Source organism: Bombyx mori, chromosome 11 (assembly GCF_030269925.1).
Source record: "Bombyx mori chromosome 11, ASM3026992v2".
Taxonomy (NCBI): domain Eukaryota; kingdom Metazoa; phylum Arthropoda; class Insecta; order Lepidoptera; family Bombycidae; genus Bombyx; species Bombyx mori.
In genome coordinates this window covers 6833163-6851631 of record NC_085117.1, presented here as the reverse complement: position 1 = coordinate 6851631, position 18469 = coordinate 6833163, and the positions used below count along the sequence as shown (strand labels likewise).

General features: G+C 38.6%; 1 protein-coding gene across 2 annotated transcripts in view; it reads right to left on the bottom strand.

The window, feature by feature from the left end:
- Nucleotides 1-18469, bottom strand: part of LOC101743722 (protein trapped in endoderm-1) — a 78962-nt gene that overhangs the window by 11317 nt on the left and 49176 nt on the right. For both annotated transcript variants that reach the window (XR_009974232.1, XM_004924104.4), the window contains exon 4: nt 58-160. Coding sequence is in view for 1 of the 2 variants with exons in the window: in XM_004924104.4 (XP_004924161.2) it covers nt 58-160 (103 nt within the window). In the remaining variant the exon portion in view is untranslated. The remainder of the gene's footprint in view (nt 1-57; nt 161-18469) is intronic.

Genomic DNA, 18469 nt, shown 5'->3' with positions numbered 1-18469 from the left:
GAAGTCGCTTAACAAGCGAATGTTATGAAGTCAGATAGTCTGAGTACTTCTACGTACCATGAATCCGAAAGACACGATCCAGATGAGGAGCAATTGTATCCATATCTTCGTGGTCGTATAGATTTGCGCGTACATGTCGTAGTATGCTATCAATGTGTATCTGGAAATATAGAAATCACATTAAAGTAACAGTTTCATAATCCAATTATTAGTACGGAAAATAGGTGTGAAGAAAAGATTAACAAAATACGTGGATCGCTATGGACAACAAAAGGAACGAACAGAAGAGTATGACAAACTCTAGGGTAGGCCTTTGGTAATGGGAATAAGGATTAAGGCCTTTTGAGTCAGAATCTAGCTATTTTGCTATCGTTTAATATTTAACCACTTGGATTCGGGCAAGGGGCCGAACCTCATACGAGGTTTCCGCGCCTAGGGGGGCATGCGAGGTATGTGGGAGTCGACGGTCTGCAGATGTTGGGAGCAGACCGCGGGCCCAAGGATGTCTACTTCTCGGCCCTGCCATCACAAAGTTAATCTCCTCATCACTGAGTCACATTCCTCATGCCTGAGAGTCGCGACCATCTCCTCCCATTATCCTTCTCTCGATGATGTTAAAGTTAATCTATACGAATCTAATTAAAAGTTTCTTTATCGTTTAGCTTGCGGTTTTCATTCTGATTAAAGTCCTGAAACTTGGTAAATTTGTTTTTGGCACTTAATAGATGGTTTAGCCATTTTATAATTAACATATTACTAGTAGTTCGTGTGTCGCTTTAAAGCGGCGTATTTTCTCCATTCAGAGGTCATTATAGCGGAGTTTGCTTCACTATTTATACTACATTTGCGGGTAGATTTCACTGTGGAAGTCGTTTAAACATATGGTTGTGTCTATCAAAGAACTTTTTTTTTATGATTGTGTGATTACTGGTGGCCCGGTGAGTACTAAAGGCCTCCTTCCGGTTTCACCAGGACAAGTTGGATATTCAAGAACTGATCAACATCAAATTCGCTTGACTACTCAACCAGACGAAGCATTTTATTAGGCCACAGACGGTTTTCGCTGCTCTCAGAGCTTGATGTTTTGACATAGCCCGTTATCATTGGGTGTCTGTTCCACCTAGTTCTATATTAAGAAACGAGGTTAGTATAATCTGTACGTTTCGAATACTACGGGCGTTGTTTATGGACGAAGGTAAAAAGTTTCTTTTTGTTTACGATTCGCTTGTGATGATGATATTACATGATTCGTTCTGTGAAGTTCTGTGAACTAAACGATTCGGTGTTTAAATCACGAACTGATTTGATTTGTTTTTCTTTCAAAGAGTATAATTCTACTGTGCGCTTCGTGACCGTTCTTTCTATTTGCTTCTGTTTCTGTTGCTGATTCAAGAAGGTATAATTGACTAATGTTTAATGCATTGTAATGTAACAAATAAGAAATATCAACTTAATCGAGGGTTTTATTTGCTTAAATTAAAATGAACTTTGCTTTTCCGATCCTTCAGATGTCAGATAATTCATTTAGGTATTTATCATTTAGGTAATGTTACATGGCTGCGGTATCAATAGATACATAGCTGCGTTAGCCCTAAGGATAAATTTACATATTTCACTAGACATAATTAAATGTAATAAATATAAAGGTTTTTAACAGGTTTCTGTCTTCTATACACGGGTAGACAATTTTATCTGTGTATCTACACAGCACTTATGAATTTTTTTAATGATTCTGTCACTATATAAATCTAGGGACTTCATTGATGGATTAATTGCCTTTTCAATAATGAGAAAGTATTGTTTTTGTGCATCATGTAGGTTCACGATGTGTTTCAGGCTGATGGTGGTAGTGATAATGGCGATCACTTTCTTATCTAAGGTTTTCGTGAATCATTGGTACGATTAAAACCTTTTTACGGATTGATGTAAATTGATTAATTACTGTAAAAATTAAACAATTAAAAGAAAAAAAAAATTAACTCCCATTAAGAAGCTGTTCGAAGCTCTCTCCGTAACCGTAAATACATATCGACGCTTAAAAGGCAAACGTGACTGAGCGACAATGCGTGAACTTTACAGTAGACTAATTTAAAGTTGAAATACCTGAAAAGAATGCTATTTTAACGAATCTAGCTGTAGGGTTGAAATTCTTTTAATAACCTAGAAATATATATTTTTGGCGCATCGAATATGGTTATTGCCTATCATTCATGTACAAAGCAGTTATTGCCGCTTAGTCACGTTTGCCTTTCAAGCGTCGATATGTATGTATCAACTTACAATTAAGTAAGACCCGCTGTGCATTGCGTTTAAATATTGGTTGAGTTCTTTTCATTGGGTGGATGAGCTCACTCCTTAAGTGGTTCGCGGCCCATAAGGTAAAAGCACCTATTACGGAGGTATTTCGCAAAATTTGAAAGTAAGAAAGAAAAATAAGCATTTGTAAGTATTTCTAAAGATGGAAAAAATTTTCATCGTCAAAAATGGAATTTAAATTTCGTATTACTGTTGAGTCTATGTTTCTTTTCTAGAAATTACTTATTTAAAAAAATGTTTTAAATAGCCGGGTCGATTTTCCCTAATACGGAGGTATGCTTGAGGTCAGAGCCTATTACTGCGGTAGACGGTTCCTAATACAGAGGGTCAGAAATTATATTTATTAAGTTCCGAAAATATAATATTTATTAAGTAAATAATATAAATGTGAAGAACTTAAATTGTAAGTTTTGCATTAATTGACCACTTTTAATGAAATTTATAATACAAATGTACCTAGTAAGTATAACAGTGCATTCACACAGGTCAGCTCGGAAAGAAGAGTACATTTTTACCGCGTTTAAAAGTGATTTGGATTGTATTTTAACATGAGAATTCTAGGGAATTTCGAATGTATACACATAAATAAAATTGGAGTGTCTGTTTGTAATATTGAAATAACCGCTTTTTACCACATGCATATAAATATATATACGGTACATACACCAAAATAACATTTTTTACAATTTTTGTCTGTCTGTCTGTTTGTTCCGGCTAATCTCTGGAACGACTGGACCGATTTTGACGAGACTTTCACTAATAGATAGCTGATGATATAAGGAGTAACTAAGGTTTTTTAGACTTAAATTTAATGGTAAACTTAAGGTAAGTGAAGTTTTCGGCTCAATTCAGACATCGGTGGCAACGGCCGACAGCGATGCGAAGGCCAACCCGATCTTGTGGACCGAATGGTAAACAGTCGACGTCGCCCTAAGCACGTCATTACGGATCTTCCCGATCCATTAACGGTGTTTTAGGTACCTCAAGCACCGGTTACCGTCCTCGCCGAACCCGTCACTTGCGATGAAGAACTCGAAGAAGAAATCAACCTATAGACGTAGCCCACTGAGTTTCTCACCGGATCTTCTTAGTTGGTCGCGTTTCCGATCCAGTGGTAGATTCTTCGAAGCACTGCTCTTCGTAGGGTCAGTGTTAGCAACACTCCCGGTTTGAGCCCCATGAGATCATCTACACGTCAAGGGGAAGCTGAAATAGCCTGCCAAGGCTATTATATCAGCATTGGTAGGAGAAAAAAAAGGTGCGAAGAGCACTTTCAGCTTTGAAAGAATTTTAAACTTTATCTACATTGTTTTATAGATCAGTATCGCTTGAAAGGATAAAAATGTTCGGTGGCTGATGCGGCGGCCGCTGCCACTGCTGTCTGAATAGAGCTATACATATTTAAGATGAACAAAATAGAATTACTTAATGGTAAATTTATTGAGGACTGCTTAGGAACAAACAAACAAAGCATTTGCTTGACCATCTGTGAATGTTTCACAGATGGTCATCTGTGAATGTAAACAAAAGATAAGAAAGTTTAATAGTTTTATGAATGAGTCTTTGTGCCTTTACCGACTCAATAGAAATATCTGTACGGGATTTCTGGGAATCTGTCATAAATGGTTCATAAAAACAAATCGATATACCCGAAATTGACGCTATAGTATCCAAAGTCGCTCTTACCGAATGAATTTCTTACGAAAGTATGCTTTAAATTCAAGGGACGTAAGTTCGACGTTGCTATAACCGAGGTCGTTATTAATGAAATCCACTGTATTTAATATATTTTAATAACCTTTCACTTGTACACTATTCCCCTCTTATACATCGTATTTCTCTCTGCTAATGGTTTGCTGGAAGAAAACTCATGAAGAGTTAAGCTCGCCTTTGTACATAGTATTTAGACATTCTTTAAATCTGTTTTTATTGTATTATCTTTTTGTGTAAAATAAGTATAAATAACCTTTCTATTATTTCTATGGAATCCTAAAACTTGTAATTTTATGTTCTATGAATATGACCGTAATAGGAGATCATAGAACCTAACACAGAGTTACCTGGAAATAACTACCACCGTAATAGGAAAACTACTCGTATTTTTTTAATCCTAATTCTGACCCATCAAAATTTCGATAAACAAAGAATGTAAATACGTAATCAAACGATAACAGTTTTTTGGCCCAGATGTGTAAAACTCAAGTCAACAGTTATACAAAATAAATGATTTGTGATTAATTAAAATACACCTTCCTATTTTTACCCCTTCTAAGAAACCAACATTTTGCACTCGACAGTTTTCATATTTAACTAGATTTTTAATGAATAATACATACCGCAGAATATGGTTTCTAATTTACAAGATTAATAATTATTGCAACTAAACTTGGAACTAATTCAATAACTTAATAAATTGAAAGTTATAAACAATTAAATATGCCCAGTATATTTCCTATTTCGGAGTTATACCACCGTATTAGGATTAATCTATAAAATTCGTACCGTATTACAGCGGTATTTTGTTTCTGATTTTTTGAGTAAAAATGAGTTACATATATGAAACAAGCTATTTAAAAAGTAAGTATTATAGTAGGAAAATGCTATAAATAACACATTAACAAAGTTGAACGACTTATTAATACAAAAAAACTTAGTTTCTAAATATTAGTGTACTTATTTTTTGGTTCCGCGTTTGTATGGAAACTCCTCTCACGTTGATGCCGTGCTACAAACTGATAGATCTTGTAGTGTTGTTTATATGCTACACTTGAAAATGTCAGTTATGTTATGAAGTAATAGATTTAGAATAAATAGATTCCGTTTCGGTGAGCTTAAACTGAATAAAACAAGAATAAATGTCGAAAATAGAAATACCACCGTAATAGGAAGCGATTTTGACTACCGCCGTATTAGGAGCTTTTACCTTACACATCAATGCTAATGTGGATACCGCTGGTCGTATTAAAACAAGAATGACTCGTTTTACCCCAAGATCGTGCGGCCGAATTATTTGAATAAAGCATCCGTCGAAAGCCAACATCCGTTTTGGAATCAACGCGCCATTTGTCTGGAGCGGTCGGGTGCTGACGTATCCACGATTGACGGACACCTCTAAACTTCCCAGAGGTTACTGGTGTTGAATTTTGGACGCATTTTCGGTTCGCCTCAAACCGGAGGTAGTTCGTGTACGCGTTCTAATTTCTATGGTCTCTGGTAACAATTCAAAAGCACATTTGTTTTGAGCTCATCTGCATATCTAAGGCAACAACAGAACTAGTTTTTGGTATCGCGAATAGCCTGTGAAGCTTTAAGGTCATTGACGGACACCTTTAAACTCTTCCCAGAGGTTACTGGTTTTTTTATTTTTATTTATTGCTTAGATGGGTGGACGAGCTCACAGCCCACCTGGTGTTAAGTGGTTACTGGAACTCATAGACATCTACAACGTAAATGCGCCACCCACCTTGAGACATAAGTTCTAAGATCTCAGTATACCTACCCTTCAGACCGAAACGCATTACTGCTTCACGGCAGAAATAGGTAGGGCGGTGGTACCTACCCGCGCGGACTCACAAGAGGTCCTACCACCAGTAAGGTGTTGAAGTTTGGACGCATTTTCGTATCTTTCCAGCCCGGAGATAATTCGTGTTCGCATTCTAATTTCTATGGTCCCTGGTAACAATTCAAAAGCAGATGAGTTTTGAGCTCATCTGCACATCTAAGGCAATAAAAGAACAAGTTTTCGGAATTGCGAAGCACCTGTGATGCTTTAAGGTCGTAAGTCAAAAGTTAAGCAACGAAAAGCCTAATTGAAAGAGCATTGCAGTGCGTTGATGCGGTGTCGCCACTGGATCATCATCCGTGGGAACACGTTTGTTTATTCACTGGATTAGATAACGTTCTTCGCTCACTCTGTTGTTTTATTGCATACTTTACATCGTGTAATTAATTTTCATTAGGCCTTAGAGCGCGTACCGTCGATAGATCGACTCTCAATTTACGCGTATAAAGTGCGGAGCGTCGGAATACTGACTATTGCGCAGTTTGATTATAGGCATTAGGTATCGACCTGTACGGACGTGTCTTAGGGCGCACACGTATTACCTTTTATAATTAATAATTTAAAAGATATTTTGCTGTGAATTTAGCATTGATTTTGTATAAGGTATTTTTTTCAAAAATCCTTTAGCATTTTCTGCAAAATATGTGAAATTAAGCTCAGCAATGATTAATATTGAAAGCAGTAAAGTCGTATTCAGTAGATTTTTTTCGAGTAACCGTTGTATTTCATGTTAGGAAAAAAGAAAAAAAAGGACCTTAACAAGGCTGATCTATTTAATCGGATTCTGAACCTAACTATTGTAACTAAAAATGATTGCGAAGAATAGATTGGATGGAAAGAGCACACGAGCCGCTTCAATGACTGAAGAGGACAATTGATAAATCGGATTTTGTATCAACTCGGCGTGGATCTATCTAGTCGTGGCTTTGGAAGTAACGAAATCAAGAGGGAAAAACATATTGTGCACCTACCAGTGCAGGATCACAATCCTTTCTGCTATTAGGATTATGGGAACCCACAAGAGAGGTCACAAGTTTGAGGTTTTACTTCGTGAATATTTAAATTTAATAGCGGGTCCATTCGTTTCGTTGTTCGCTACCTGAACAATTACACTAGATTGAAAACATTGCGATTTTTTGTTGTTTTTTTTTTGTATTTTATTAAAATGATATATTGAGACTGGATTTGGAACTTTTGGAGGAGGTAATGGTACCTATTAAACTGAAAAATAGACCGCCTTCCACCATTTTTTACAACTTTGTGAGTGGTGTTCTTACGTGTAGCTTCTGTTTGCGCACGTTCAAGAACAAGATAGGCTACCATAGCCATATTAGAGCGTATGAGAGGCGCGGTCATTAGCTTTTAAGTTATTAAATAGAAAATTTTGGTCGCCGTTGCCGAAACCGGCTTGGAACCATGATGATGATGAATGGTACTTAAGCTACCTACGCGATAAAAGGCTTTTCACGTCTGAGCTTCATTTACTAGTTTCTTACTCTGTCAAGGAAGTTTCAGTAGATTGAAACTACTTTTACGGACGAGAAGTCGTCGCTGTCGTCCGAAGACTGTAAAGCATCTGAGTCGTCAGAAATAATATAAATAGAATAATAAACGCAATATTACACGGTGTAAATAGTTTGGAATTATGTCTAAGTTTCGTGAAAACCGAAGACAAGACTATTATTTCCAACAAGATTAATAATACTTGTACAATTTCCAAAAACTTACGTCTCGGATTCCGCTTAGATAGAAACACGTTAAAATAATATAAAAGAGTTTAGGTATAGTTTAAAAATAAGAAATTTTATTGTTACGAAGATCAAAACGTACCACTAGAGTTATTATTATTCGTTGAATAATAAAATGCGTATTCGAATTTGATGATGCGTCAATAAAACTTGAATCAGACCGATGCGATGTTTTAATATGTAAAAATTTGCTAACCGGGTCATATTTCCTAGTGCTAATGACCGCTGGCTGGAGACAAAAGGTGAAAAAAATTGGTTTGATAATTAGTGGAATTTGCATCGCGGTAGAAATTGGCAGGATGATGGTACCTGCCCGTGTGGCTCACACGACGCCACGGGTAATTAAAAAAAAGTTTTAAAGGCGTTCGGAGCGGACACGGAGCGATGTCTATGGGATTTGACCAACACCATAGTCGTGTCGCTAAATACGATTACATAGAGCGTTTTATCTTAGAAATTGTCAGGACCTTGGTATCCGAACGCGGTGTCTTGGATCAAGCTCTGTCAGTATTCATAGTGCGGTATCATTTTCATTTGCAGTCACATGTATAGTAGTCGCGGCCTAAAGGATAAGACGTGCATTCGTATATAGCGATGCACCGGTGTTCGAATCCCGCAGGCGGGTACCAATTTTTCTAATGAAATACGTACTTAACAAATGTTCACGATTGACTTCCACAGTGAAGGAATAACATCGTGTAATAAAAATGAAAAATCAAATTATATTAAAATTATAATTTGCGTAATCACTGGTGGTAGGACCTCACGTGAGTCCGCACGGATACATACCACCGCCCTGCCAATTTCTGCCGTGAAGCAGAAATGCGTTTCGGTTTGAAGGGCGAGGCAGCCGTTGTAACTATACTTGAGACCTTAGAACTCATATCTCAGGGTGGGTGGCGCATTTACGTCGTAGATGTCTATGGGCTCCAGTAACCGCTTAACGCCAGGTGGGCTGTGAGCTCATATATCCATATAAGCAATAAGAAAAAAAATTTAGTCCTACGTCATATAAAATGATCAAAACAATAATCGGAATTCGTATCGGCTCGCAATGACTACCGTCGTACATTATGCATGGAGAGAGGTCTCGTGAAGACAACACGCTCCTTGTATCGCGGGTACTGACCCGGCCTGACCCGCACAACGTTTCATTGCTTAGACTTGTTGTTTCATTTCTTTTTTCAGGCTGAGAAACCTCGTATCATATATCATATCACTTCACGTGTTTTCAGCTTTGCGAAGCTGGTAAATATTTATCGATTAACGATGGCAAGGCGTTTTGTAAGCCCGCACGCGTAGGCACCACTGTCCTTGTGGAAAGCAGAGTTTCTACATAGCTGCCAAATCTTTTTTTATTATTTTTCTCTACGAAAACGATTGTCTGGATGAGATCGTTTTTAGCGATGAAGCCGATTATTATACCTGTTGCCTGTTGACTGATTTTTATTGTTAATTATTTTTGGTATGTATTAAAATTTACTATTGCTGTTTTTTTGCCTACATATGCTAGTTTCCTCGAGGGTTTATAGCTTTACCGGATGTGTAGGCAAGGGCTCACAGGGCTTAGCCTGGCGACTTTACTTACACTAGGTCAAGCAATGGTAGTGCTTCGCCGAACCTATCACCAGATCGGAATCCCGACCCACTGAGAAGATCCGACGAGAACCTTACTGGGTTGTGTCCATGAGTTAATTTACTTGGAATACTTAAAATCACCGATAGTGGACCGTGAAGATACGAAGTGACGTTATTTCTCTGGCTTCAAATCTATTGAAGGTTTTTCTTGAATTCACGAGCTCTCAAGATGGACAGCCTGTCAGCAGTTTATTGGCGTTGTTAATGACGTCGATGACTGTGATTGCTTGCGTGCTCTAGTTTAACGCATTCCTAGTTCCAATTAAACAATACAGAGCAATTTCTTATAACATTCATTACGCATCAGCGCATTCGAGTTTACGGGGAATCTGATCATTAATAACACGAAAGAGAAAAGTTTTAATAACATGTTGCAGTGAAACTTCGAATTTTAGTTTGGTGTATAGAAAAACGGCACTTAAAGTGTTCACTTCAAGATCTGATTTGGTATGAAAGGACGGCTGCTAATTAGCACGTGATGCTCTGGTAAAGAGAGCATGTAGTTTCTTAAACGTTCGGTTGAGTCATAAAGTTAGATGCGCAGTCCAACTCAAAATATTAATTCGCGGCACATATATTTCAAGAACAATCAAACAAATATCGTTAACAGTTAATTTAGATCTCGCAGTTTCCAGATATTGTTAGTTATTTCTATTTTTGGAACGAAGTTCCTTACGGCAGGCTTGGAGGAGATAGGGATTATGCTGCGCGACCGAACTGAAAAAAATGTGATGGTAAAAACCGTAAGAAAAAGTCCGTGGAATAAGGTCTTGTTTTTCGCACAGCGATATTTCACCGCGCGATTTTTTTCTCGTAATTCTTTTTTTTTTTTTTTGTATGGAACTTCGTTCCTATCCGGTGTCCCACGACACCACACATCTTTTCTATTTATTTATTGCTTAGGTGGTTGGATGAGCTCACAACCCACCTGGTGTTAAGTGGTTATTGGAGTCCTTAGACATCTACGACGTAAATGCGCCACCCACTTTGAGATATAAGTTCTAAGGTCTCAATATAGTTACAACGGCTGCCCCGCCCTTCAAACCGAAACGCATTACGGCTTCACGGCAGAAATAAGCAGGGCGGTGGTACCTACTCGTGTGGGCTCACAAGACGTCCTACCACCAGTAGTTGCAGGCATAAGTACAACATGATCTTTTATAGGCCACGACGATCTCCTAAATATCAAGGGGTGAAAGGCAATTTGTTTTGCAAGCGACATTTTTGCAATATTACAGAAGAGCTATTTAAAGTTTGAAATTTGGAAAAAATATTATAACAAAAAAAACTTTTTCAGTTATTTGTATGGAGTAAACTTAATTGAAGTTCAATTAAAAAGGATGAACTGTCTATGCTAGTGTCAAATAAAACGCACCTTTAAAATTACAAAGACAAAACTCGCGTATTAAGCGAAACTAGAGGTCCCGCAGTAGTCGAAATTCGACTATAATTAATTGAAATTGTAAGTTTGTACACTATTATGATTGTATTTTATACTTCTATAATCACAAATTTCGCCAAGACTACACTATAAAAAATATTAACAAAGACGAACAATATTTAATATATTCTCAATTTGACAACAGACGTCAAGAACAAAAGTTTGACAATAAATAGTATGCATGCGTGTGTGCGTCAAATACATGGTATGTAGTGTGTGTAATGTTTTCTTTATTGATTTAATGTAATTTTTATGCAATATTTAAAAAAAATATTAGCATTATGCACTTCTTCTCTATATTCTCTATAAGTGTGGAAAATTTCATACTCCTACGTCAGCGCAATTTTCGTAAAAAGGGATATAAAGTTTTTGCTTCACGTATTAATATATAATATAGATGTCGTTTAAACCAAATAGCCTTTCACTTCTAGATATTTAATGCGATAACAAAATGATTGCATCTCCAAGCCACATAAATCTAGATGCTATTCAATTATTCAAATATCTCTTACAGAAGCATCTTCGGAGTTCAATGCACTATCCAATCGTGTAATGTCTACAAAAGATAATAATATGAACGTGTGTTTGAATAGTTTCCGAGTTATTAGGCACCCTTTTTTATTACACAGTATTAACGAACAATAGAGAGAGTTATTAGTGTGAATTGAAATGTTACAAATGACCGTCTCGCTTGCATCATTGACGGCCGTATTCAACAAACCATACATTCGGGTGCCAATCGGTCATAATATTCTACCCCATGATCTGTAAGCGGAGTAAAATGTCCCTTCGGAACAAGGTGACACTTTACAAAACTTGCATAAGGCCCGTCATGACTTACGCGAGTGTGGTGTTCGCTCACGCGGCCCGCACACACATAGACACCCTCCAATCCCTACAATCCCGCTTTTGCAGGTTAGCTGTCGGGGCTCCGTGGTTCGTGAGGAACGTTGACCTACACGACGACCTGGGCCTCGAATCAATTCGGAAATACATGAAGTCAGCGTCGGAACGATACTTCGATAAGGCTATGCGTCATGATAATCGCCTTATCGTTGCCGCCGCTGACTACTCCCCGAATCCTGATCATGCAGGAGCCAGTCACCGTCGACGCCCTAGACACGTCCTTACGGATCCATCAGATCCAATAACCTTTGCATTAGATGCCTTCAGCTCTAATACTAGGGGCAGGCTTAGGGACCCCGGTAACCGTACTCGTCGAACTCGACAAAGAGGTCGACGTGCAACCTAACCCATGCATCAGCCCGCTGAGTTTCTCGCCGGATCTTCTCAGCGGGTCGCGATTCCGATCCGGTAGTAGATTCATTCGCGAAACAATTGCTCTTGAGTTGTTAGGTCTCCTTCGGAGGCGCTCGGGCAGTTGTTAGCAAATCCCACCCCTCTTGGCTGAGCCTTTGCTCGCCCACCTGTCCTGGTGAAACTGGAAAGGCCTTCGGGCCACCAGTAAACTTTCAATCATAAAAAAAAAAAAAAAAAAAAAAGGTCATAATATTAATACACCGAATTTGAATGTATGCTGGTATCTATATATTGATACGTGAAGGAAAAACTTTGTAACCCTTTTTACGAAAATTGCGCGGACGGAGGTGTATGAAATTTCCCACACTTATAGCGAATATAGAGAAGGAGTGCAGAATGTTAATATTTTTTAAAATTATGCTTAAAAAATACATTAAATCAATAAAAAAAATCACACACACTACCATGTATTTGACACACACACATATACCTATAAACTCTTTGTTTATTGTCAAACTTCTGTTATTGCAGTCTGTGGGCAAATTAAGAATAGGTAGGTTAATATTATTTATCTTTAATATTATTTGTCTATAGTGTAGTTTTGGCGAAATCTGTGATTATAGAAGTATAATAGTAATGATAATGTTCAAACTTATAATTTCAATTAAATAAAGTCGAATTTCGACTACCGGGGGACCACTAGTTCTCTTCAACTTTCAAACTGCTTTGAGCGGTGTTAGTAAAGGTCTTTTTAATACGCTTTTATTAGCTTCAGACGTATGTATGTTTGTAACGGAATTTTTGAACATGATTTTGACCCCCTTCAAAGCGTCGGATTAACTCGAAATTTTGTATACTTATTAAGGACCGACGACAATACAATACTTAAAAAAAAATAGAAAAAAAAATTGAAATTCAACTAAAAAATAGAAAATAAATTTTAATAAATTTGAATTAAAAATAATGTACAAAAAATGATTTTATTGTAAAAAAAAGCGCGGGGTGCATGGTATCAGTAGTTATAAATATTTTATGAACAGATGTGAGTAGAAGGGTTATTTTGATAATATCCTGAAAAGTACCCTTAGTTTATTTTTTTTAAACAATAAATATATTAAAGTTTCGTTCATGACAATATTGTGACATTACAATGATCCTTATTCTACAATACTTTACGAATACGCGCATTGAAAGTAGGTTAAGTTTAAGAAACATGGGTAATTTTGTTATACAAGCATACGGCCTAACTGATGGCGTATGGTTGTTACCCTAGCTTTTTTTTATTGCTTAGATGGGTGGACAAGCTCACAGCCCACCTGGTAACTGGAGCCCATAGACATCTACAACGTAAATGCGGCACCCACCTTGAGATATAAGTTCTAAGGTCACAGTATAGTTACGACGGCTGTCCCGTCCTTCAAACCGAAACGCATTACTGCTTCACGGCAGAAAGAAGGGCAGTGGGCTCTGGTAACCACTTAACATCAGGTGGGCCGTGGGCTCGTCCGACCCGTCTAAGCGACAAAAAAAAGAAATACGAAAGAATAGCAAGATTAAACCGTAAAAGCAAAATACTTTTAGTTATATCTACATGTCGCAAAAACCGAAGAAGAACGCTACATATTTTTTACTACATATAATGAATACTACTGCATCTATAACCAATTAGAGAAACGCGCTTGCAAATAATCATTGTTAGCAATAACAATTAAACTATTTTGCATAATATGATCTATGCTAATCGTTACAGATATATTTTTACACATTTCAATGGCGTATTGCAGTCGCGTATCATTTAGTTAATTAGTTACCTGACGTATATAATTTATTAGGAACACGTATTTCGTGTCAGGACACAGTTACAGATACTGAGGCGAAGACAATTAGAATTCATCGTGAGTTTTTCATTTCGGAAAACGCCTTGTTAAGGTATTTAGAATGTTAATTTTGCTCAGTTGTATTTAGTTTAGTGAATTAGGTCAATGGTAATAGTTTGTACGATATTCTGTGACCGTAATTATGTCAAGTTCAGTTTGTTATTGGAATTTTTTTTTCAGGGTTTTTGTATGTTTTTTTTTTTTTTAATTACTATTTTTGTTTTTACGTTTCCATATCTGATTATGAAACGGAGTCCGTGACTATGCTTTCGTGTCTGTCTCAGCCTCCATCAAAGATTATTTGTCTAAATGTCATTGAAAAAAAAAAACATTCGAATCTACTACTCAACCTGTATTGAGTTGGCTTATTGTGTAACCCGATCTATTCACAGTGCTTTTAGGTACCTCAAACACCGGTCACCGTCCTCGCCGAACCCGTTGCTCGCGACGAAGGACTCGACGAGTAAATCTACCCATAGACACAGCCCACTGAGTTTCTCGCCGGATTTTCTCAGTGGGTCGCATTTCCGATCCGGTGGTAGATTCTGCGAAGCACGGCTCTTGCTAGTGCTCTTCGCCCTTCGAGAGCCCTTCGTCGAAAGCGACGGGTTCGACGAGAACGATGACCGGTGCTTGAGGTAAAGCACCGTTAGTGGATCGGGAGGGTCTGAAATGACGTGTTTGGGGCGACGTCGACTGCTTTCCATTCTGTCCGCAGGATCGGGAATGTACCTAGTTACCGGCGGCTACGATGAAATGGTTCTCGTGTCGTGCCGCTTTATCGAAGTGGGTTCTTGTTAAGGCCAGTGTTAGCAACATTGCCGGTTTGAACACCCTGAGCTCACCTACTAGCTCTGTGAATCTAGAATAACCCCTGGAGGTTACTAGAACAGGTAGGAAAACAAATGTTGGTGTGACGTTTAATAGACGAAATTTCGATTTGAAGAGTTGATTGAACTATTGCTTTACGAGAATAATAATAATAATAATAATAATTTATTTATTTCTCTCTTAAAGGTATAGTACAAATACTAATGGAAATTAACCTTATAATTTATTTTGTAAGCCTTTGAAAGAGCTGAAGTCTGTACTAGGTTCAAAGACCTGTATTACTGATCTCCAGGCTCCCTCCAAGAGAAAAATAAAACGCTATCTTTATTACTCTGTACGCTATCATTTGTGAAATCGAAAATCAGTTTTTCGACTAGCTCTCTGCGAGGTCGCACCGACCGCCTATCACTGCGTACGTCTGACTCTATTTATAGGAGAGGTTGAATGAAGAATAAAGAGCGGCACCCACGAGACGACTTGTTGGCGTTATATTAGTAATTAGAATTTCTTTGAATTTAGATTTTTTTCATGTATTTATTTCTACGTGAAATAGCGTGTTACTATGATTATTATAGGAGCAGATGTCTTAATGTTTTCTGATTAACGTTTTTTTAATTACCTAATATTAGGCCGAAGAGCGAGCGGTTTTATGTGAAACTGTCTCCCGTTTATTGACAGCGCCAATACGCCTACCTATTGCTACTAGCCTCGAGAAGTTAAGCTAGCTTCACCAAATGTGTAGGCGAGCTCACGGGGCTCAGCTTGGGAGCTTTGCTAACATCTTCCCTAGCAAGAGCCTTCCTTTTACTGGTGGTAGGACCTCTTGTGAGTCCGCACGGGTAGGTACCACCACCTTGCCTATTTCTGCCGTGAAGTAGTAATGCGTTTCGGTTTGAAGGGTGGGGCAGCCGTTGTAACTATTCTGAGACCTTAAAACTTAAATCTCAAGGTGCGTGGCGCATTTACGTTGTAGATGTCTATGGGCTCCAGTAAACACTTAACACTAGGTGGGCTATGAAGCTCGTCAACCCATTTAAGCAATAAAAAAAAAGATCAGTGGTTCGAAGAATATATCACCGGATCGGAGTCGCAAACCACTGAGAAGAACCGACGAGAAACTCAGTAGGCTGTGTCTGTGGGTGAATTTACACGACGAACCCTTCGACGCATTGGACAGGTTCGACGAGAACAGTGATCGGTGCTTGGAATGCTTAAAAGCACCGATAGTGGATCTGGGGGATCCGAGATGACGTGTAGCCTGCGCTTCAGCTGCGTTGGCACATTCGGGTTGCACCCCCGAGGAGCTTGGGAGGTGGAAACGAACGAACACGATAGCATCTACTCTCCAAGCTGTAGCATCGTTTTCTGTGTGGCTTCTGGCAACAGTGTATGCAATTAAAAAAATAAAAAAGACGTCAAATCCGGTCTCCCATAGTGGAAGATTGGAAGGATATTTGATTCTGATCCGGTGGTAGGTTTAGCGAAGCATTGCTCTTGCTAGGGCTAGTGTTAGCAAATTCTCTCAGGTTGTCACTGAGTTCACCTACCCGTCCGCGAGAAACTGGAATAGCCCTTAGCCCACCAGCGTTGGTTGAAGTGGTTGGTTGGAATAAAAGCACTGAAATCGGATAGAGAGGAGCTAATTTAAGGCAATTACGAACATAGTTGAGATATAAATCAGTAACAATTTTAGTTCTTGCGTTAAATTGGTTCACGGTCAATGCCCAATCAGCAACCAGAAGCCTATATTAAACAAACTTCATTATCCAAAATATTGATATTAAAAACAATAACAAACAAACGTACCTATTCGTGCAGCGTTTTTTTTTCCGGGACGAGTTCCTTAGAAACATCAGAGTGTATTGTTTATTCTCAACACTACTCGTTTATTATCACAACATCAAGGCAAAAGGAAATAACCAATACGTTTCAACGCATCGATCGACTCGCACGTATATCAATTTATTTATTTATTGCTTATATGGTTGGACGAGCTCACAGCCCACCTGGTGTTAAGTGCTTACTGGAGCCCATAGACATCTACAAAGTAAATGCGCCACCCACCTTGAAATATAAGTTCTAAGGTCTCAGTATAGTTACAACGGCTGGCTCACCCTTCAAACCGAAACGCATTACTGCTTCACGGCAGAAATAGGCAGGGTGGTGGTACGTACCCGCGCCGACTCACAAGAGGTCCTACCACCAGTAAAATACAAAGAGATCGCGAAATTGTATTTTGGTCGATTGTTTTTCGAAATTGTAATCTGTTACTGCGTTGCTATGAATTTTTTGTAATCTTGGTATAGTGAGACCGTTTCGAAGCAGAAGACTTAGAAATAAACAGAACACGGCGTAGACTTGGATTGTGTTTTTCTGCGTTTATTATTAAGCGGGGTAATGTATCGTAGGCTACGCACGCGCAATGTCGAAAAATTTCGTATGTTATCTGTTATTTGGCTTAAGCCAAATAAACTGGCCAAATAAACAAAATGAAGTCGTCGTGGCCTAAGATAAGACGTCCGGTGCAATAGTGTTGAAGCGATGCACCGGTGTTCGAATCCCGCAGGCGGGTACCAATTTTTCTAATGAAATACGTACTCAACAAATGTTCACGATTGACTTCCACGGTGAAGGAATAACATCGTGTAATAAAAGTGAAACCCGCAAAATTATAATTTGCGTAATTACTGGTGATAGGACCTGTTGTGAGTCCGCGCGGGTAGTTACCACCGCCCTGCCTATTTCTGCCGTGAAGCAGTAATGCGTTTCGGTTTGAAGGGTGGGGCAGCCGTTGTAACTATACTGAGACCTTAGAACTTAGATCTCAAGGTGGGTGGTGCATTTACGTTGTGGATGTCTATGGGCTCCAGTAAGCACTTAACACCAGGTGGGCTGTGAGCTCGTCCACCCATCTAAGCAATAAAAAAAAAAGCGACACTTCGATTAATACGCGACATTTATCTTTGTAATTAAAGGTACGTTTTATTTGGCATCAGCATCAACAGTTCGATGTTTTTAATTCAACTTCAATTAAGGTTACTCCATTCAAATAGCCGAAGAAGTTTTTTTGTTATAATATTTTTTTAAACTTTAAATGGCTTTAAAGGAATATTTCCTTCCTAAGCTGATAGCCTTGAGAGGCTATATCAGCGTCGCCTTAACTAGTAGGTGAGCTCACGGGGCTCAAACCTGACGACTTTGCTAACACGAACCCTAGCAAGAGCCGTGCTTCGCAGAATCTACCACCGGATCGGAAACGCGACCCACTGAGAAGATCCGGCGAGAAACTCCGTGGGCTGTGTCTGAGGGTTAATTTACTCGTCGAGCCCTTCGTCACAAGCGACGGGTTCGACGAGAGCGGTGACCGGTGCTTGAGGTACCTAAAAGTACCGTTAGTGTATCGGGAGGATCCGAAATGACGTGATAAAATTGCAAAAATATCGCTTAAACCAAATAGCCTTTCACTCCTCAATATGAAGTGTGTAGAATAAGCCTTGTTATAGCAAGTATTATCCGATCGATTCGTAAGTCATCTCGAACTCAAGCACTCAGTGATAACTATTCAACAAATCGATTTGCAGTCACTATATTTGTCACATGCATATTGATTTTTTGATGTGAAACGTCTATAGTCGCACGTAAAGCCCATTTGCTGGTGTAGCGACGCCGCGACGCATGCTGTGGTTATATTATAGTATTTGATAGACATAAATATAATAGTATATACAGTCTATATGTAGTAGTGTGTACGGTGCGATGATGCGTCGCCATGCGCAAGCGACTTTTTATTAATATT